General features: G+C 37.6%; 2 protein-coding genes across 2 annotated transcripts in view; one reads left to right on the top strand and one right to left on the bottom strand.

Moving 5' to 3' along the window:
* The window catches only part of galt (galactose-1-phosphate uridylyltransferase), a 37,970-nt gene extending 21,208 nt beyond the window's left edge, over positions 1-16,762 (bottom strand). The window contains exons 1-6 of the mRNA XM_026174224.2: positions 16,573-16,762; positions 12,282-12,451; positions 11,907-11,982; positions 11,670-11,718; positions 5,218-5,347; positions 4,596-4,652 (exon numbers count right to left, since the gene is read on the bottom strand). Coding sequence (XP_026030009.1) covers positions 4,596-4,652; positions 5,218-5,347; positions 11,670-11,718; positions 11,907-11,982; positions 12,282-12,451; positions 16,573-16,609 — 519 coding nt within the window. The 5' untranslated portion in view covers positions 16,610-16,762. The remainder of the gene's footprint in view (positions 1-4,595; positions 4,653-5,217; positions 5,348-11,669; positions 11,719-11,906; positions 11,983-12,281; positions 12,452-16,572) is intronic.
* Positions 16,763-17,050: 288 nt separating this feature from the next.
* On the top strand, positions 17,051-22,437 carry sigmar1 (sigma non-opioid intracellular receptor 1). The gene is made up of 5 exons (XM_026174226.2): positions 17,051-17,296; positions 17,425-17,476; positions 17,879-18,027; positions 19,458-19,550; positions 20,377-22,437. Exons 1-5 carry the CDS (start codon positions 17,152-17,154, stop codon positions 20,604-20,606), a joined length of 669 nt encoding a protein of 222 aa, XP_026030011.1. The 5' UTR covers positions 17,051-17,151; the 3' UTR covers positions 20,607-22,437.
* Positions 22,438-23,181: the final 744 nt, after the last annotated feature.

Below are 23,181 nucleotides of genomic sequence, written 5' to 3'. Positions count from 1 at the left end.
CACATAGTGAAAATACTCCAGGAAAATAATTTAAAGTTAGCAAAAATGACAAATCTCTGTCATTGCGACACCTGCATTTTTTTTTTGTCTACTCTACTGTGCTTGGGATCACTGCCCTGTTACATTACCCAGTTTTGGGCAAGCCTTAGCTCTCAGACAGCCTCACATTTGACTCATGAATATTTTGGAATACAGAAGAGTTTGTGGTCAACTCAATGACTGAAAAATCTAAAGTTTTGTGGTTTGTACAAATGCAACTTTGCAAATCTAAGATGTGCTGTCATGTTATTTTAAGAACAAGCATGGCTTGTTTGTCTTCCAAACAAGCCATGCTTGCTTGGTACTTTTCTATTTGTGCCCTTGGGAATTTTAATATTTAACATGCTAACTGAAGCCTGTAGATGAGTTTGAAATGTAGCTTTTAATTTTTCACTGGGCACTGCACAGTCTGACATCTGACATCCATTCCTGGGAAAATTGAGGCATTGTTTTAATGTTCCAGACCAGCCAAACCCAATACTGGTTCTCCCAGAGGTGTCTTCCTATTCAAAGGGAGTTTTCCTTTCCAATGTTTCCAAGTGCTTGCTCATAGTCCTGTGAAACCTTTTTTTTTTGCTTTGTACACACAAAATTAAATTCTTGTGATAATTGCACCTGGCAAGAAAAATAAAATAAAACAACTGTCTTGATCGTTAACAGAGACAAACAAATTGTTCAAACTTTGCTCTCATCAACCACCAACTGGCATTCCCCACCAGGCTATGTTTACTCTAAATGAAACAATGGTATTATCTCTGATTGAGAAAGTGAGCATCCCTGGAGAAAATGATGCTGCAACATATTCATGCAAATTTATGAAACAAAAGTATTTTTTTGGTTTCACACTATAGTTCAGCTGCATTCTGGGAAGCTTTATATGGATAATAGTGAGCATCAGACCATACATTTGCATTACCCATGCAAAATATAGGATTTTAATGGCTGTAAAAGCAGTGCCAAATAACTCAACTTGACAGTGCACGTTAAATGATTGCCTAAGACAACTGTTACTGAGGTTTTGAATGAGGCACTGTATTTAATTTGGGGTTTGTTAAGAACATCACTGCCTCCCTACATATACTTGTGCTCATTAGTGTGGATGCAGAGTAGACAATGCATTGTATATTCATCCTCTAAAGACTGAAAACTTCACCAGAATATTGATTAGGTATGTGGCTGCTTTGTGTGCATACGTCTGTTCTTTTAAGGTATTTCTTTCTACTACGGTGATCTTGCTTTCTAGTGGGATGTCTTTTTTAATATTTGTCAATTTTATTGGAATCTTTTAGGTCTTCCATAGTGTTCTGAAATCGAAAATAGCATATTTGTGTCAGGCATCAGGAGTAGATTTTCCAGTTAAATCATTCCACTATATGATGAACAGAGTAATAACCGGAGGCATCCTCTGATACTTTAAATCAAAATCAATTCAAATTCAAATTTTATTTGTCACGTACACAGTCATACACAGTACGATATGTAGTGAAATGCTTGGACAACTGCTCGTGACCTAAAGAAAACAAAAAAGGAAAAGGCTATGAATAAGATAGGAAATAAATATGAAAAATTAAAAAGGGTAAATTTAACTAGGAAGGAATAAAATATAAATTAAGGTTAAAAATGAAATAACTGTACAACACAAATTAGAATGAAGGGTAAATTTAACTGGGAGAATAAGATAAAATATATAAATTAAAGTTGAAAATAAAATAACTGTACAACAAAATACACAATATAGAACTATATAAGAATGTATGAAGAAATATAAATAAATATATACAAAATAACAGCAGCGTGATTTAAACACCACCGCTTTACACTGTGTTGGAGATTCCTTTCTGATTTCAGACTTTTTTTCTTTTTTTACCCATAATGTAGTGCAGGGATAACACAGTGACAGATTTGAACCTGTCAACCTTTCCTGCTTTGAATACAGAAATTTTAGGTGGAAATGCAAAATGGTTCCTACTGAGTGCAGGCTGGAGCTTTCATGTTCTCACGGTGCCTACGTGGCTTCTCTCTGAGTATTCCAGCTTCCTCCCACAGTTCAAAGACATGCATGTTAGGTTAACTGGTGATTTAAATTAACTGTAGGGATGAATGTGAGCACAAATGCTTGTCTGTCTCTCTGTGTTAGACCTGCAACAGACTGGATAGGATCCTGGGATAGGCTCCATAGCCCTCACAACTCTGAATTGGGTATGTGGAAGGAAATAGATGGATGATAATCAAGATTTTCTTCTTCCCTTTCAGTCAGTTCTGCTGACCTTGCCCAATAGTTGTCATATTAACATGGGTTTGGATTTATGAATAATACTTAGCATGTAATAAAACAAATGCAATAAAGTAATACTTTTAAGCAGCTGGAAGTTATTAATGTTTCCTGGCATGTTGCCTCAAGCTGCGATAAGACCCTTTCCACAATCACTGCTGTAGAAACTAGATTTATGTTCATATTAATGGCTTTTGGCTAAAGGCTGCACCATGCTTTTTCAAGCATGACCCTGGGAAGGCAGAAAGAAACAGACTTTGTTGTGTTTTTATTAAATGTGCACATGCTGTTTATCTTCATACTTCCCGGTACGTGTAGATACATACATGCCTGCCAACATCTGCAGTTTTGGGTCTATTTGTACACCTGTGTTTTGTGTACATTAATTAATGGCCAACAGGAGACTGCTAATTCTCAAAGAGAGAAAATTAAAGAGAACACAGACAAGAAAAACAAAGAATGTAATTACTCTGGCAAGATAAAACTTCTGAAAAAAAAGGTATTATCTTTTACTGCAAATAACAACATCATCATGGCTTTTACTTCAGCTTCCAAGTATAACATCTGAAATAAAATATATACTCTGGAAATAAATATTAACTCAATGAATATCTGGTCCTCACGGTCAATTCGTAGCACTTTGCAAAATTAATTTTCTATATTCTTTGGACTGCTTACATAAAAAAAATTATATCACTATTCCAGAGGCATATGTTTTCCTTCCTCCACTTACATAAAAATACATAAAGCTCTTTTCCTTTGAGACCAAAGTTATCAGAAGCAATGCTGCCTCCAGAACATGATTAACATTTTCTGTTGATTATTCTTCAAAGTCTTAGATCTACCCTTCGTATGTGTTGGCCTGGAGGGGTTGCCTGGCTGTACACATAGACGAACACACGTTTAAACCACTCTTTTCTTGGACTTTGATGTCTAAAGCAAGGGAAATCTAGTCTGCAGGAAAATCCTAAATAAATAAATAATAAACATTTTCAAAAAGCCCCACCAAAGACTGGATCCAGGTTTGATTCTTGATCTTTATAACAGACATGAAAAACTAAATACATATGTGTCCTTTTTATCTATTTACAGTAATGGAAGTGTATTATAGAAATTTGGTGTATAGAAAGTATACGTATCTTCAACAAACTTGGATTATTTCTATTACAACCCTGTTATTTTGAGGTTGCGTACTGCCATCTGTTGGTCATTTCTATATTTCAGAAAATAGCAGCTGATTCAGATTCTAATATGGTTTTGCTTCTGTGTAGTGATGAGCATATTATTGATTTTATTTATTATTTTTCATTGATTGCCAAAAGGGAAGAAACTAATCAACTAAGCCAATAGAAATCCTTTTAATAAAGCTTAAGAGTTAAGAGGGTGACATCAGCTTTGTTTTCAACACATTATTTTAACTATGCTTTTAAAAAAACATAGGAAAATCAACCCAGCGGTGTTTATCAGAGCTAAAACATCTCTATGATTTTGTCTCTGTTGTTTGCTCAACATCACACAGTAAGGTGACAGTTTGACAGGAAATGCCTCCCTATTTCAAGTTTTAGTTCTGCCTTATTAAAAGGCAGGAAAATATGAGCACAAGAAAATAGCAAAGCTGTAAGGTGTGATTTGTCTTTAGAAAAAGTAATAAAGGAAGAAATGACCGACACACAAATACAGAATTGTTGATAATTTCTGGATGAAAAGTCAATTAACAGCTTCTGTGCTGAGGCTTGTCTGGCTCAAAAACTTTTATATGAAAGCTTTGCTGTTGGGGTTTTTTTTTTTAAAATCACTTCTCATCTTCATTGTCATAAACTGGTCGCTCAGATGTGCAAATTGGACCAACGAGACAGATTTGTATTGCAAATGTGTGATAAGAGAATTTAAGGTTTTGATGCTGCAACATGAAAGTAGCTGGAATGAGTGTATGTATATATTCTTGCACTTATTCTCACTGTGAGGACATTTCATTTATCAATGAAGATGAAAAGTTTGTGGGAAATTAGATCCAGCATTGTTTTAATTGCCCTTTCTCACATGTCGCACACAAGAGGAGATTACTACTGAAATGTGAGGTCGCTGCCAACGCAGAGCATGCAGAAGGAAGGATAGACTATTCTCACATGGCCACAATCAGACATCACACAGACTTTCTGCTAGGAAGCTGGCAGGTTAAAGACAGTTTAATGGTCGATTCAACTCATTATGACATTTGCATTCTAACAAGCATCACCATGACTGCAGTGCATATGCCAAATCAGGTAATGTGTGCATCGCTTACCTGGCAGTGAGGATGTGGATTTGAACAACCCATCATAGCACCCTTATTCTCGAAGATCTAAAAACAACAGCAGCAACAACAACAACAAAGCAGCAGAAGTTAACACAGGATTTAGATAGCTGTTCTTATCTAAACAGCATGCATTTTCTGGGCTGGATTGGTTGACACCAAGTATGAGTATCTGAGTATTAGGTGTTATATGAATTTCCATATCTAAGGAATTATGACAAAATGCTGAACTGAAACAAAAGGTGTATTTTTTAGTTGGGTCCAAATAAGTGTACATCCTACAAATGAACAAAAAAAAGCTTCCAAAAATATTATTTAATATTTGGCATGTGGCACATTTGAAGTTAGACATCTTGCCCATGTCCTGCTTTATTTGAAACAGCTGTTTGAATTTGTGAATTTGACCGGAGGCGTCATTAAAATTTTATGTGATCCAATAAAATACATATTAACGTGAAAAACTAGAGACGGCAGAAAATTGAAGGATTTGTGACAGGGTAAAAAGGTTAGCAGTTACAATTTTAGATGTATCCAGCCCTGGGAAAAATAAAATCAATAATGTGACTGTGTTTGTGTGTGTGTGCGTGTCAGAGAAAGTGAGAATATTGCATACCTGAACCCATGGGTAAATAGTGCCTAGTTCCTCAACAAGCTCCGCCCACTTGTCTATCACGTTTACAACCTCTTCTTTTTTCATGAGAGGGAGCGTGACGTCTGACCAGGGATGGAAACACATGACCTTACTGAGGAAGGCATTTAAAAATGAAAAAAAAGAGAAAAAGAGGAAGGAAAGGTGGTTATTGGTGTTAAAAGACTGAAACAGAATCTAACACTTGCTGAATTAATTAACCAGGATCAGCTTCTCAAAATTAATTAACATTAATAACTTAACACTGCACTACCAAAAACAAAAACAAAACAAAAACAAAAACAAGAAAACCTATTACGATGCCTATAATAACAGCAAATTTGAGTCTTCAGAAATTTTAGCCTGCACACCAGAAGGTAATGTCATAGTGGCTTAATCGATCTTCTATCCAGGCAACAGTCTACGCACTTACAGTAGCATTAAATGCAGATAAGACGGTGGAAATGTCACTAGTTTTTTATAGGGATTTGGGGTGATGTGTTCCTTTTGTTGTTAGAGATTCATTTAAGACACATTACATTGTTGCTGTTGCTCTTCTTGTGAATAATAAGAATTGAATGATGTCATTGTTTTAGTATAAAACAGACCCTTGCTCTGTTTTTGAATTTCCTGGTTAATTAAAGCAAAGTGATAATCTGGGGGAAGGTAAAAGTCATTGCTATGCACTTCCCATAAACTGCCTGTCAAATACAGCTACATAGCCTTTACTTTTGATTTTCTGTTGACTCTCACATTGGCAGGGCCCTGGGGTTCAGTTGAAAAATTACTGCACATAAAAGCAAAGCTGACATTTTGCTCCTTTTAGATTTAGATGAATGTCACAAACAGACATGGATTACAACTACTGGTTGAGTTCAATCTTGTTTTTAAGAGGTAATATTATAAAAAGTGAAGTCAAATAGTCAGTGGAAACAGAATGGAATTGGTCTATGAAAAACAGAGCCAAATAACTGAACACAGAGTAATAACCCTAAAAAATGTCTGCAGGAAAAAAGAGAATGGAAATAAATGCTGATGGATATGTGAGAAAGTGAAGGTGCCATTAATGAATTGTGTATTCTTCATGTTCACTATATAAGTTAAACTACCTCACCTGGCAATAAAGTCTAAAGTCTAGATTTAAACTACGGTTCAAAATAACTAACTAACTAACTAACTAACTAACTAAATATATATATATATATATATATATATATATATAAAAATGTGAATTCTATGACAGCTGTGAACAACTATTTGCGTTATTTTTAGAGAGTCTTCCTTTGTGCAACCAAACAAAACAACCTTTTTAAGCAACCAAAATAGTTGTCACAACTAGGGGTGGGTTTTTATAATCGATTCATCGATTAAAATCGATTCTGGCTTGGATAACGTAAAATCGATTCATTAAAATCCTGAATCGATTTTTTAATATAAATTTATTTTGTCCGAAATGCCAGAATCTCTGGTGACATCTCACAAAATTTCAAGAACATTTACCAAACAGTAAATGAGAGCAGGTACAGGGATTCTGCACATAGACTTAAACACACAGCGCGACCCGCGGATCAGAATCAGTTAGATGTCGCCTTTCTCACAGTCGGGGCTGAAAGCCGACAGCTCGCTGATCCGGGTCCGCGCTTTGTGTTCACGCCCTTTATGCGCTGATTCTAAAGTTGTTAGTTTGATCTCTCTCCAAACAATATTGACCGAATCAGCAGCAAAAGAAGATCCAAACGCTTCACATAAACATCGTCATGAATTCACTCTTTTACTGTTTTGCTTCCATTGCGATGCGCAGCTCTCTCTCTCTCCCTCTCTCCCTCCCCCTCTCCCCCCCTCTCTCGAACAGTTTCGCTTTCTTCATTATTCGCTTGCTTGTTATGCACAAGTCTACTGTTGCTTACAGCGCTGTCGGCCGCTGTTTTTTCCCCTTTTACATTCTTCCGAAAAGAAAACCTCATTTCTGCTGTTCAATACTGAACAAATTGAAACTTTTTAAAATTATTCAAAATGCAAAATGCTTAGCCATGTCTCTAATAAAACCGCTGTAACGTCAGAGGTAATGTTGATTAATTAATGGTTTTCTTTCGTTTTTGATGTACTGCAGAATATTTTTATAAAATCCCAGGCCAGGAAAATCACCTACATGTTTTTCTGTGTTTTATCTTCAGCTACTTTGACACAAAGGCATCTGCTGTGATGCTCACACCTTGGATAAAGTCTTGAGAGTGTCAGCTTCCTTTTTATAGATACAAAAATATGTAAATGTTCTGATCTGAATTATATCTCTGACTGTCAAAATTTCCCAGATTTAAATCGAATCGAATCGAATTAAATCGAATCGTGGATCGAATCGATTCGGGACCTTGTGAATCGGAATTGAATCGATTCTAGAAATCAGTGACGATACCCAGCCCTAGTCACAACTATAACATCGTATGTTACATTTAATGAGCCAGACTCCTAACGATAATAAAGGTTTATTCAGCTAAGAAAAAAAAAGAAAAAACAAAAAAAACAAAAAGCATGAGCTTGGTTAACAATGGTTTATCAACTTTGCACAGATGTTAAGTGTGTGTGTGTGTGTGTGTGTGTGTGTGTGTGTGTGTGTGTGTGTGTGTGTGTGTGTGTGTGTGTGTCCGCACATGTAGTAGTGGTGACTTCAAGAGGACATGTCTCCATGTGTTTGCTTTCAGGCTTATCTATAGTAGCAAGGAAAATCAACTTGACTGTCAGAGTGAGAATAATGAAATTTCTATCAACAGGCAGGCTCTTCTTGGGCCCAAGCAGCTAGTGTGTGATCAATAATTGAACACGACTTTGGTGTTTACGCTCTGAGCAAAACTGAATGTTGGTTTATACATTGTTCATGAGAAGGCTAATAGAGCAGATGGGAGCTGGGTGTTTCCAACATGAGTCACATTTACACAGATATATGAGGGCAGTTAACCATAAAACTGAATGATTCAAGTTTGAGGTCAAAACATCTTTAAAGTGTATAGTTAAGTTTAAGAAAATAGTAGTTGGGGTTAAGACTAGTTTAATTTTCCATTAATGTGGTATGGCATGTGGTTGCTTTCAGATCACCATACAAAACCATCCATCCATCCTCTTCCGCTTATCCTTTTCAGGGTCATGGGTGGGGGGTTGTTTAGGCATTTTAACCAACTTTTGTAAACAAACAGCACAAATTAAACATCTGACACAATGAAGCTGATAGAAAGCAAAAAGTCAGAGGATCACTGAAGATATCAGCACTTGCTATGAGAAGAGCAGAAATTTTATTTATATTTCCAACAGCAGTTTTTACTGTGCACCAGTTTGACCAGCTCATCAAACCATGTAGCGCAGCTAACACAACATCAAGCAACTGTGAGCTTTCTCTTTTAAAACAGTTTACTTTGGGCTCTGTTGTAAAATGTCAAAAATACTTTTTTTAATGCATGAGGTCCTGTGAAAAATTAAATACATCCGTATTGCTTCTATAGGAATTAAGGGGGTGAGTAACAGCCAGGTGCTGCTAATAAAACACGCTTGATTAATTGATCTTCCGCAAATGTAATCACCTCTGTAAAAGCAGATGTTTGGGCAGATTGCTGGCCTGAAGCATTCAGGTGTTTGTTAACACAATGCAATAATGTTCCCAGCAGTGGATGTTCCAGCAAGTTCACCCTAAGGTCAGACCGTGCAATGTTGAGACAAATTGCAAAAAAAAAAACCTAAGGGGTACTTATCAGACTACTCTACATGTTAAATGTTCATTACAGCAGAATTACAAAAAGACTGAACAAGTCTGGCTTTTTAGAAAGGGTTGCTATGAGAAAGCCTCTTCTCTTTAAAAAAATATAGCAGTATAGCAGGAATATATAGAAGTGTAAAAACCAACAATCAACACAACAACTGTCAAGCACGGTTTGCTTTCCAGCCACAGGACCCGGGTACATGGCAGTCACTGAGCTAACCTTGAACTCCTCTGTATATCAGAGCAATCTAGAGTCCAATCTGAGGGCATGTGTCGGACATCTAAAGTTTGGGTGAAAAGGGGTCACATAACAGGACATTAGCAAATGAAAGACAAGACTCAAGGTGGTTGTAATGGTCCAGTCAAAGTAAAAACCCAAATGAAATGCTGTAGCATGACCTTAACAGAGCTGTGCTTAAACAAAATTGAGGGGTTTTTTGTTTTTGTTTTATTACTGTATACACAAGCTTTAAAGTAAATGAGTAATTAGATGGAAATTGTTGATTTCCAGAGACATTTTTTTCAAGAAATATAATCTTAAGTTACCTTAAATCTGACACAACAACAAAACCAGAACACCTAATTATCTCTTGAATCTTCCTTTTGCTTGAAGTTAAATTTAAGACAAAAAGACACCTGTACTGACAGCAAATTACACCATTAAATAACTATAATTATTGTAAGGTGTCAACTGACATTGCTTTTACTAAAAGTTTTAGCAAATTTCAAAGTCCTTCTTAGAAATATTCCTGGGCAGCTATACTTAGTTTTCCTAGAAAGGAAAACAAGACACTGTCAGATCTGTAAAATAAAGTGAGACCAATTTTTTGTCACCACAGTGCTGAGAGGGGTACTATGATAAAGTGTTAAAAACGTTCTTATTTCTTTTGTTGCACTACAGCTTTCTATTGCCTTCCGTGACCCAGATCCCCTAAATTACATTTCCAATTCTGCACTCCCCTCTAATTGGCACTGAACTTTGCTGCAGGGTACAAAGATCTACTTTATTTTTCACATTTATTATTCTGTTAATATGGCCACAAAAGCATATACTGATCACAGATACACTAAAAGGAAAGCAGCAGCATGCTGGATGTGTGAACAAATATGAATACAACCTCACACTGCGAGCAAAATCACACACTCTCACCTAAAGTGAGACAGGGGAAGAAAAGTACCCTAAAATGTACTATATTTTTTAAGTCAGTCACTGCTGTTTCTGTGCTTCATCACATTGCGAGTGTGGTAAGCAACACCTGACGGCCTCTACATCTGCCAGCACATGGGATTTAGAAAAGAAAAAAAAAGAAGAGTCTTCAGTTTTCAACCAGCACAATATTTTTTGATTAAATCTATTATTCAGTAGTTATGCAACTCTGCTGTCAGACAGAATCAAGCAAGAATTCCCAGAGCACAGGATTGTTTGGGAATGTTACCTTCAGACTGAATATTATTTATGCAAAAATATCAAAAAACTCCAAAGCACTCTCTATTCATATAAAATTTAAATCCCTTTATTCTTGTTCGATTTAACCTTCGAAGGCAAATAAAGTTTATAACAAAGTAGTAAAATGCATTTTTTAAGAAAAATTTTACTTTGTTCTTATAGACTTAATTTGCCTTTGAAGATGTATTTATATTATCTGTGTGGTCTTTTTTGTCTGATTTGAATTGACTTTGGTGAATTTTTGGTGATTTTGTTGATTTCTGGGCTCTTACATCTGTCCACTCTTATTGGTTGAGTTTTACTTGTGGAATTTTCCACTTTCACCTTGAAGTTTGCTACTAGTAAAACACCACTTAAAAAATTTCAACCACTCATTTTGTCTCTTATAAAGGCCTATATGCCACAACCTGTTGGAGTTTTAGGTTCATCTTTTAATATTTTACCCTGAAAGCACTCCTTAAACCAATTTGACAATTATATATCTTTGATTCATAGCATAGCAAGAATCATGTGTGGCCAAGTACCCAGAGAGGGGAAAATGTAATCTGTGAATTTTTGAAATAGAAAATGCTGTGTATTGTATTATAGAAGTGTGCACTAACAAAGGATTTAGGTCTTTTTTAAGCTTCTCTGGAGATGTATAAATCCAGCAGCCAGTGTTTATTGAGCTGACTCCTGTTGTAAAACATTCTTCAGTTGAACTTTGTAGAATACAAGATACACCCAGGAATAGGCATTTTGAGCTACCGAAGGACATGTTATTTATCAGTGTGGATGGATTTAGGAAAATATCACTCATGCACCAAGGAGCTACAAACTAGAGTACTGATAAAACATCTCCATCTGCTGGTTGCACAAAATAACATCACTTTCTAATGTATGTACGGTGGCTTGGTGATTTTGTTTTGCTCAAGTTCAAGATGTCCTGAAAACAGGAAGCATGCAGTGCGTTGATGAACAAAATTAGCGTCATCTAATAGCTGATTATGATGAAGATGATGACAACAACGAATTAAGAGTTGCCTCAGCATGACTGCTCTGATTGCAGTCATCAGCTTAGATTTAATTAGTCATACATTTGAATGCATCATAATTTTGAAAAGGAACACTGATTAAGATGCATCGTGTCCTAGATTAAATTATAACTTACCAACTGCATATTAATTTATACTATGTATTATACATTTCATTATGAGCACTGCATTTCATACACATATAGATTGAGATATTAAGATTTGTTCTTACCAGACACCTCTTGCAGCTTTAGACTGAAATAATGGATCTTGGTCTGAACCTGAAGAACAAAACAACAATATATACTTTATCATATTTAAGTATTATAACCAAATAGCTAAAGAGCTACACGAAAGTCGAGTTTGCAAGAAAGAAAGAATTGCAGTTACTTGCTTAAATATTTTATTAAAAAGGTACTGCAGTTACTTCTCCTTTTCCTTACAGTATTTAGACTGCACTAGAACTCACCAGGGTCTGGAGCGTCAGGCTGAAGAGCGGGGAAGTCATTCTCAAACACAAAGGTACTGTCATAATCTGGATTCCCCTGGAGAAAAGCAGACAGTTGGAGAGATATTAGAAAACAGCAGACAAAAAACATTTTCTTTCAAAACCCAAGCAGAATGAGGAGTGAAGAAACCTCTTATTTGGAACTGCTGGCAATGTTACAGCGCAATTTAGCATTATGTATGATTGTTAATGTCTACAACATCAATAATAAATGGAGAGAAGAATAGATGAACTATCCACGACATTATCAATATGTTTTCCAATGGATGCCTTGTTTGTGGATTTACTACTTGTTGTGATCAGAACCAAAGAATGCTGTTCAATGCCTCTTCTCACCTTTCCATTTGCCCTTTTGTTCCCAGGACAAAGTGGGTTATTTGGGTCATATCTTGGTATGTGCTCCTCAGGTGGTCTTTCAACTTGACCTGCCCAAGGTCTCTTCATGCGGTGGGCGGACACAAGAACCCAGCTGTCCCTAAGAGGGTTGTAACGCAAGTGCTGGTGCTCTAAAGTTACACAAGACAAGTGATAAAATGTAACAAGACAATGTAATAACACACATACATTATTGAAACCACAGGCTTCAAACATAGGGCCCGGGGGCAAAAATTGGCCTGGCAAAGACTCCAATCTGGCCCCACTGGACAGTGGGGCTGATCAATTAATCGGATTTTAATCACGATTACGATCTGGGCTTTCAACGATCATTAAAAATGACTGAGCCGATTATTAGCCCCTCCCTCGTGCTTTACTCTCGCGCTGCTCCGTGTGGCAAATTGAGCGCACCTCTCTGCATTTCGAACACGTGTCACAACAATTAAGAGCAGCAGTCTCTATGGGCTCAAAATGTGGTCATAAACATTTTGTACTTGTAAATCGGTTTTGTACTTGTAAAAAAGATTTGTATGTGTAAAAAAGATTTGTGCGTGCGTAAAAAAGATTTGTATGTGTAAAAAAGATTTGTGTGTGGACTTAGCCCAAAAAAAACCCTGCAAGTTACAAGTACGAATTTTGACCCTATTTTTCTTCCTTTAAGCTGATTGGTCAATGTCATGTCAATCACAAATTAAACAATCCAATCAGAGAACAGATGGGTTTGGCTGTCGGAGGGGCACTTTTTTGAACTGCAGGTCCTTGAAGGGTAATCTCTATATAAATATCCGATAGCAGTTAGGTCCCCTTACTTTCAGCAGCTGTTGAAAGGATAATGTTGTGGTATATCAGTGGTTAGAAATAACATTATTACTTTAGGATTAGTTTAACACAACGTCAGGGCTGACCCGGGACCATTGCTGTGAGTCACAGTGCGCAGCATAAAAGTCCTTTCACATCGGACGCAGGATGTGCTGCTAATGCTAATTGCTAACTAAAAGCAAAGGATCCAGAATTTGTTGCTGGCTGCTGAGCTCTGTGGGTTTTTGCAGCAGCTCTACCTGTACTAGATGCACCTGCTCCTTGTCGTTTTTACCTCTGACTTTATGTGAACTTTATGTGGGGTTTTTTTGCTAGTTCTTCAAATGTTCAAAAAAAACATGTATGCTAATTCATAACGAAGAAAGCTTTGTAATGAAGACTGTCATTTCCAAAGCACTGCCCCCCCCCCCGCGTCTGCAGCGCTGTTGAAAAGGCTGTGGAAGTCCCTGTATTAAACACGTAGTCCTGTTACACAAAAATCACCAAACTCGGACGACCACAGACTGTTTTCCTTCGTGGTGATGAAGGAAAACGCTGGGTTGGCATGTAAAAGGGCATTTATTCCCTTCAAAGACCTGCAGTTCAAAAAAAGCGCCCCTCCGACAGCCAAACCCATCTGTTCTCTGATTGGATTGTTACATTTGTGATTGACCACCAATTCACCAATCAGATGAAAGGAAGAAAAATAGGGTCAAAATTCATACTTGTAACTTGCAGGGTTTTTTTGGCTAAGTCCACACACAAATCTTTTTTACGCATACAAATCTTTTTTACACACACAAATCTTTTTTACGCACGCACAAATCTTTTTTTACACACACAAATCCTGATTTACAAGTACAAAACTGATTTACAAGTACAAAATATTTATGACCACATTTTGAGCCCATAGGTCTCCAACCTTTTTGCGCCACGGACCAGTTTATGCCCGACACTATTGTCATGGACCGGCCTTAAAGGTGTCGCGGATAAATACAACAGAATAAAACTAAAGAAAAAAAAAATTTATTCATAACACACATGAAAAGACCCAGGAAAACAGAGTAAACGATAAAAACGATAACAAAATAACGCTGAAAACCGATAAAAACCCTGAAAACTATACATTTCACACCTGAGCCTCAACTCTCGCGGACCGGTACCGGTCCGAGGCCCGGGGGTTGGAGACCACTGATTAAGAGGACCCGAGGGAAGCTCGGAAAGCTAAGCAGAAGTTATTTGGAGAGGAGAGTGACTGCCGCTGGTTGAAAAGAGAGGTATAAAAACTTCAGTGGTGTGGAAACATTATGGGTTCGCGGAGTCAGACGTGGATCAAGTAGACATAGTGTGTAAACTTTGCTACAATGTTGTAGCGGCACCACAAAGCAACACTGCAAAGTTCACTAAACATAGATGTTTACATTTTTCATTTATTTTTTATATTGCAAACATTTGCACTGTTATCAGTATTTGCACACTATTTTATTATTTTTTGACAATCTTTAAAGTCATTATTCAATACATTGCTGTTGTTAAATAAATATCGTCAAATAATCGAGATCTCAATTTCAGTGAAAATAATCGTGATTATCATTTTTGCCATAATCGAGCAGACCTACTGGACAGTTTTGGAAAGTGTGAAGGAAGGCATAAATCTTGGACTTTTAACTTTATTTTCATACGTTTCACAGCTTTAATAACAAAAAACCTCCCCTATGGGCCATGCTACACCAAAGGAATTAGGTAACAGATAGAAAATTAAATTAAACAACAGGAAGTTCCTTTTTGTTCAATAGAAATGTCTGGGTATTTTTTACAGTGGGTACACAAAAAAGGACATTTTCCATAAAAAAACAAAACAAAACAAAAATCTTTGTGTTTTATACTTTTTCAGTAATTTTACACATTTATTTCTTACAATTTCTTTAAATCACTACAGAAAAGGTTATTTACCATGTAGAAAAACAGTGATTTCCTTTGCCAGGAGAATAACCTCCTCCTAAACGTCAGCAAGACTAAGGAGCTGATCGTGGACTTCACTACAAAGCAGGCGAGGAATTACAAACCCCTCATCATCAGTGGCACGCCAGTAGAGAGAGTAGACAGTTTCCGATACCTGGGTGTCCACATCACTCAGGACCTGTCATGGTCCTGTCACATCAACACCCTGGTTAAGAAAGCCCGTCAGCGTCTCTTCTTCCTCAGAAGACTTAGAGACTTCCATCTGCCACTGAAGGTGCTCAAGAACTTCTACTCCTGCACCATCGAGAGCATCCTGACGGGAAACATCTGCACCTGGTTTGGGAACAGCACCAAGCAGGACAGACGAGATCTGCAAAGAGTGGTGCGCTCAGCCGAACGCATCATTCAACCAGAGCTCCCTGACCTGCTGTCCATCTACACCAAGCGGTGCAAGACCAAAGCTAGGAAGATTATGATGGACCTCTCCTATCCCAACAATGGACTCTTCTCACTGTTGAGGTCTGGGAAGCGCTTCCGCTCCCTTAAGGCCAAAACAGAGAGAATGAAGAGGAGCTTCTTCCCCCAGGCTATTCGGGCCCTGAACCAGGTATAGGACTGGACTCTCCCACACACATCACATCACTATAAGACTGGACTCTCACACACATCACATCACCACACGCACTCTGGTTTTTCTTCATGCACACTTCCTATAATTTATAATCTCTTTCTGCTACTTGCACATTTTTTTACTGTAAATTTCTAAGTTAAATCTGTAAATTTTGTAATAACCTGTAAATTGTAAATACTGTAAAACCACTGTCATTTAATGGTCGGGCATTGCATTGCACAGCTACAAGCATTTCACCTCATGTCATACTGTGTATGGTTGTGTGTGTGACAAATAAAATTTGAATTTGAAACTGCACTTTTTTCTTATATTAAAATATCTCAAGGTTTAATTTGTGTATCAAACTTTTTTACAGTGACAGATCAAAGTTGGGTGCATCTTACCCACGATGTACAATGCGTTTGACATTCCCGATTTAAACATTTACTAGTACTTATAAGAAACACCTCAAAAAGCATTCAGGAGCAGGTTTTGTAGCTACAACATGAACTACAGGAACTACAGTCACAAGACAGCTGGCAGAGTCAGCATGTCTGTCAGGCCGACAGGGGAAAAAGTGCAGGGTACAACATAACTAAAGACTTTGTGTAAACTCCTATAACCTACCAGTGAATTCGAGTAGTGAACAAGCCCCGAAGCATGACTGAATGCATTTTAGCTTTAACTGTTTCCAGTGCAGTACCTTTTTGGTAAACAATAATGAAGAACTCGGGAAATTATAGAAGTCATTTTGACGCTTAAACATTAAGGCAAACTGACAAATTTAAGAAGTCCTACTCATTATCCAGTGTCTGTCATTGGATATAGTGAGTGATTGAAATTAGCTTTTTAACGTTTGTAAATTCACAAAAAAATGCGTACCTTTTGGGTCAAAACTGACGTCTTGCTTCCCGCTCATGTCGGTAACTCACTGTTTCACAGCTGTCTCCTCCCCGGTGTTCTTTTTTTGAACCATGAGCTTTCTCTGGACTTTAGCGTATGACGCTAAATCAACACTGTCCACAACAAACCTTGGCCTACTTCCTGTTTTGTTGACAAGCGAAAGGTTGCTACTGTGCTCAAGCCGGTATGCAATGGCACACTTCTAAAAATCTAAACAAATAAGTAAGTAAATAAGACTGAAAACGTCAAACTAAGGATAATTGGTCATTAGACTGTTACCACCCAATACAGCAGCCTGAAATGTTTAGCTTTGGTCAACTGGGTTTTTTTTTAAATATGATATTTTAATGTCTTTAGAAAAAGACGGTTTTGCATTGTGCTGGCAACCCTGGAGTCGCGCGCTGCCTACGCTACTGACTCGGCCCATGATTGGCTAAGCGTAAAGTTCCCTCCCTCACCTGACCAGGAAGAGGCTGTGAGCGGAGCACCACGCCAGTCCGCCTCCCTATATGCATGTAGCCAAACCTGTCTGTGTGTGTCTGTGCGTTTTGTTCAGCCATGTCCCTGCTCAAAATCATTTTAAGACTTCTGGTGTTCGCCGGAGTCACCGTCCTGACCGTGCTGTTGTTGCGGTATTGGTTGGCCAGCAAGCAGTATGTGTTCAACAAAGAAGACGTCGCCAAATTGGCCAAACAGTATGCAGGTGAGTTTGGGTTTGCATGTGAAAAAAGTTGCCACTTCATTTCGTTTATATTTAAAGCGAAGCTAATTTTGGTTGCCTGAACTGCCATATCTGCATGTCCTGTGCATTTTAAATGTGTCTGTTCTCAGGACAGGACCATGAGCAAGCTTTCTCCAAAGTGGTGGTGGAGCTGAGAAAAAGGTAACGATACCGTTACACGCAGGCTTGCATGTATCAGGCAGCTTGTGGTTGCTTCTGTACAATTTCCATCACTATTAGGTTGTTTAAGCTACTTATTAGCTGCAACATGATGCAACTTATCTCTTCAGCATGTGCTCATTTCACTTCATTCTTTCTTGGTATAGTATGGATGTCTTATTCACTTTCATTTTTTAATACTGTATGAAAAATTGGTGTAGTCTAAAATAAAGCCAAAGTGAAAGTTGTCCATAATGATTTCTTTGACCTTGAGGTACTTTCCTCCGATTTTCCTACTAAAACTCAAAACTGGTAAATTTGCACAGAAAACTCTCACTTGGTATTCAGATTATTAATCAGTTTTTTAACGTTAAATAAATGGCTAACAAAGTATATTTGAACTAGGTATCCTGGACACATCCTCCCTGATGAGGACTTGCAGTGGGTGTTTGTGAATGCTGGAGGCTGGATGGGCTCCATGTGTGTCCTCCATGCCTCTCTCACAGAGTACTTGATACTGTTTGGCACTGCGGTGGACACTGGAGGACACTCAGGTGAGGAAGGAGAGCAGTTAAAGAGAGATACCGTATTTCCCGGACTACAAAGCGCACCTAAATATTAGCCGCACAAGCTAAAATCAGGGGAAAATCCTGTTTTGTACATACATTAGCCGCACCTGACCAAAAGCCGCAGGTGTTTCAATGTTGACTTATCATATGTAAGAGAATATGCACAAAGGGAATTGTCAGGAAAGAGATGGCTGTTTGGAGACATCACTTTTATTAATATTTTGAAAAACAAGTTATGGGTACATATTTGCACATGTAGTACATAACAGTAGCCTACAGCACACCAGAAAAATAGATTCGGACTACCTTTTAGGCTGAGGTGCAGTGACACAGCTTTAACAAGAAGAAAAGTCAGTCATTCACCACCATCTTTCTCTTCTTCCTGCGCACTAAAACCACCAAAGTCCTCTTCTCCAGTGTCGGATACAAACAGGCTCAGGGTGGCTTCGTCATCCACTCTTCTTCTCTCCTTCGTTGTCACTTTCAAAACCAAAGAAATCCTCATTGTCAGTTTCAGAGTCGAACACCCTCAGAAGGGCCGTGGCGGTGTCCTCCTCTCCATCATGCAGCAGTCCAGCCCTTCAAAATCCGTTGGTGATCGTGGATGTTTTCACACTTTTCCACGCTGTCAGAATCCACCGGTGGAGTTGGGCATAACTTGCTTTTTGGGCATAACTTGCAAGTTTATCGCCGCTCATCATCCACGACTCCCGCTGAACGCGTAGCGCTACTTTGAAGTTTGTTTTTCGCGCTACTTCGTACGGCACTACGTTGCCTGGCGGACGGACATGTGACTAACATACCACTCTTGAACCCCGATCCTTCCGCCAGGCAACGTAGTGCCGTACAACAGCGGAACAAACAAAACAAATCGTCTTACGATATGACAAAAATCACGGACAATCCATAGAAAAGCCGCACCTGACTAAAAGCCGCAGGGTTCAAAGCTTGTGCAAAAAGTAGCGGCTTATAGCCCGACATTTACGGTACATAGATGGATCAGCTCCAAAAAAAGTTTTTTTTGTGTAAGTTGACGTAAACATCTGCAGACATAATGGTTTTGGGGAACAAGTTACTCTAGAGCAGGATACTCTGATCTCAAAGTTGAAATCTGCTGGAGTTATTTACAGTATGGTGTCAGATATGAAGGGATGAATTGCCCTTCTTATGCTCTAAAGTGAAGTCAGTCTGAAGCACCCCCATTCCAGTCCAAGTCCTTACAATGTTGCACAGTGGGCTACAACTTGATCCTTGCAATCTAGGAGATGCTGATATATAGTCCCATTCTTAGTCCCAACAATAATATTTGATTTGTGACATGATTTACAGAAGACTATTGGAATTGTATGTTTAGAAAACTATAAATACTCTGAATTGTATCATTTTGACTCTTTGCATCTTGCTGTTTCTCTCAGGTCGTTATTGGGCTGAGATTTCTGATACCATCATTTCTGGAACCTTCAGACAGTGGAAAGAGGGGACAACCAAGAGTGAAATATACTATCCTGGTAATGCATTAACTCATTACAATATTCAATTTTGCATTTATACACAATGGAAACTTTAATGTATCTCAATAACTATAATATTTTTTTTCGTTTGTTTGTTTTTTGTTTTGTTTTTGCACAAATTGGCTGGACATTTTCTTTCAAGATTTTTTGATAGAGAGCAGGAATGATGATTTTAAATATGGCAAGTTGTTCAGTTCCTAAAGCAGCCCCAGACCATCACAGTACCACCACCATGTTTGACTGTTAGGATGATGTTCTTTTTATGAAATAGTATGTTATTTTATTTTTTTAAACAGATGTAATGGGACGTAAACCCTCCAAAATGTTAAACTTCTTCAATACTTCACTAAAATATTTTCCCAAAAGGCTTGAGGATCAAGATGTTTTTGCCAAATGTTGTTCTGGGTTCTTTTGTGACCTCCGGGAATAGTCATTGAGGCACGAGTCATCTTGCAGTAATTTTGGTAACCTGCCTACTCTTGGAAAATTCCGATTTCAAGTTTTCTCCATTCATGGATAATGGCTCGTTCTTTGGAGTTCCAAAGTCTTAAAAACGGCTTTGTACCCTTTCCACACTAATAGATGTCAATGACTTTGTTTCTCATCTGTTCTTGAATTTCTTTAGATTGTGGCATGATATGTTGTCTAATGTTAAAATTTGATTACCTGAAACATGTAGGTGTAACAATATGCAAAAGAGAAAAAAATCAGGCTGTTGGTAAATAAGTTTTCACAGCACAGTATGTTATTAGCTAAACTCCTGTAGTATTATTGGGTAGTAGTAATTTTTTTTTTCCTGTTCTTTCATATTCTTTACCCACAGGTGACACTATTGTGCATGCTGTAGGAGAGGCTACGTCAGTCCAGTGGAGTGCCGGGACTTGGATGGTGGAGTATGGCAGAGGATTCATCCCTTCCACGCTGGGCTTTGCTTTAGCAGACACCTTTTTCAGCACCCAGGACTTCCTCACAATGTACTACACTTTTAATGCCTACATGAAGGGTTTGCTACTTGAGGCTGGTACACTACTTACAGAAGCTGGAGTTTTCTAAGGCAAAATAGAGTCCTAGATGATTGCACATGGACATTACCATCAAATCTTGTGCTGTGACATTTTCTTCCCAACCACTAAAATCTGGTAGAGGAGAGACTTGCTGATAATTCAGAGTGCTGACATTTAATATTTTTATATGAAATTGTAGACAATCCAAATTTACATTGGTACAGTTGATCATCTTCATTGACTCTCTTGACCCTCATAAAGGCTATGCAAAAGAAAATGTCTTACTCCATTTCACCGTAACATCAGATTTCAAACTGAGCCAAATCACCCAAACAAACATTGCATTCTGAATGGCAGCCTTCCTTACTTTACCTCGATTTTAACAGTGAAACTAAGCATCAGGTCATTAAACATTCCACTGAGAGCTCAGACTGCCTCCAGAGTCAGAATGACTAATAAAAGGAAAGAAAATCCATATTATTAGGATCCAATTTAAAGATGAAAGCCTTAAAGATTATTTTGCCAAATTTATAATTCTTTTGATAAAAATAAGGCAATATATGCAACCAGGTTTGGTTGTGTTTACTTCTTCATAACCAATGATTTTTACAAATAAATACTGATATTCAAAGTGGTTTTTTTGCAGGCCAAGGAAAATCTTTCAAAACAAATATGCAATGTTTAATCTGGATTGTAAAACCTACAGTAATGTATATAATGCACAGCTAAAGTCACTATTTTCTTATTAGATGCCAATTTCCACTTTGTGCAGATTCTCTGCAGATGAGATCTATTGTAAATGTAGCTGCATTAGGATTCGGGCTCTCTAAGCTACTCTCGGTGAGAAGATGCAAAAAAGAGAAATTCTGTTCTTTGCTTTTAAAGCTTCTCTTGGCATTGGCCACCATTTACCAATTCAAAGCTCACCTTTTGTGTACCGTGTGTCTTTTGAAGGTGTTTAAAAACCTGGGAGGATATGCTAATGAAAGCTCTCGTCTTGTCAGCTGTGCGACCCTTGGTGGTTTTATTTTTATTTTAACCTGTCTCTGCTCGAGCTCATCTTCAGAGCTACATCATTGTGGCAACCACCAAATTTTCTGACTAGATGTGTGTGGTTTTGACATTTTTTTTTTTTTTTTTTTTTTTTTTTAAATCTCAGAACTGTGGAGGTTAAGGTGGAAAACTGAAATCCTTTCAAACAATAAAGCAAAACATTTACATCACATACTGTACATACTGTGGTAGGACACCAATGATGTTATTTGGAGAAACTCTTTAAAATGTTTGTGCAAGTCATTTAAGGTAAGAAAATGGGAAAACACGGTTGTATCATACTACAGACTTCTGCTAGGTTTACCTGTAATTCTGTCATTTTCTAATTTTACAGAATGGTTTAATTATGTAAACTTGATTACTTTTTTTTTTTTTGTCAAAAATGTTCTGAGCTCAAATAGCCTATAAATTAACTTGAATAATACTGGACTCTGACCAAGCTACTTGGCTTCAGTATCTGCAACTTCCGTTCCTGGTCTTGAATTTTGAACTGGCCCACTGGGAGGGCTAAATATCTACATCCTATTGTAGCACTGTGGATAAATGTAATTGTGGTGTTTTACACTGCTGCTGATTGTGTTCTCAGTTTGTATCTTTTCATGTAAAACAGCCTTATTTTCAGGCTAATGGCTGAACTTACTAAGAGCTATGTAGGGTTTGTAGTCTAGTGAAAATGTGCTGTTACTACTCTAACTGATGTTAATTAGAAGCAGCATCAGTAGCAGTGCATTCTCAGATGAATTATAATACTGTACCAGATGTGCAATTTACTCGGGGTTAAGAATGAAACTGACGGTGCCAAAAGAAATAAATGTCTTTGAACTTAATAGAAGTGTGTTTTGCTTATTTCTCTCTATACTGTGTATTTAATCAAGGCAATGAGAGGACGACTGGCATATAAACAGTAGCTGTCAATATTTGATCTTGGCTGCCTTATTCATAATAGAATTGTGAAATGACATTTAATATTTCATTGCAATGGTATTGAATCCATAAAAAGTGCCTTTGCCATGATGCTCCAATGCTAAACACAAGATGAGTGAAATCTCAAGCTTGACACTCCAAATCCTTGATTGTAAATACTCAATGGTCAGATGGTATTTAATAAATCTGGTCATCAGATGAGAAGACAAATATATCAGTCCTCATCTCTGTCTGTAAATGTCTCAGGCAACCTGGTTGTGTTTCATATACACAGAGGTGTGTGGTAGATTTTTGTGTGATATGTATAACTAGGTAACTATATACACTATATATCTATGTGCACTGAACATACATATTTTAACTTTCATGTAGAGTCTTAAGCACAAGACATTTTGCTTCACCGAGGTTTATTAAGGTTTTACAGTAACAGGGCAGTTAATACTGTTGAGAGTTCGCCTAAATAACTCACTCTCCAGCTCCGGTAACTAACCTTCCCTAATACACACTCAATGTCTTTCATGAAGTACAACCAAAAGAATAAGTAAAAGTAAGTAAGTAAAACTTTATTTATATAGCACCTTTCAAGATAAAAATCACAAAGTCCTTCACAGAAGCTAAAACCTAAAAATATTGTAACAGAGATCCTG

The sequence above is a fragment of the Astatotilapia calliptera genome, chromosome 7 (assembly GCF_964374335.1).
Source record: "Astatotilapia calliptera chromosome 7, fAstCal68.1, whole genome shotgun sequence".
In the NCBI taxonomy this organism is placed as follows: Eukaryota; Metazoa; Chordata; class Actinopteri; order Cichliformes; family Cichlidae; genus Astatotilapia; species Astatotilapia calliptera.
This window is presented reverse-complemented; position numbering and strand designations above follow the sequence as displayed.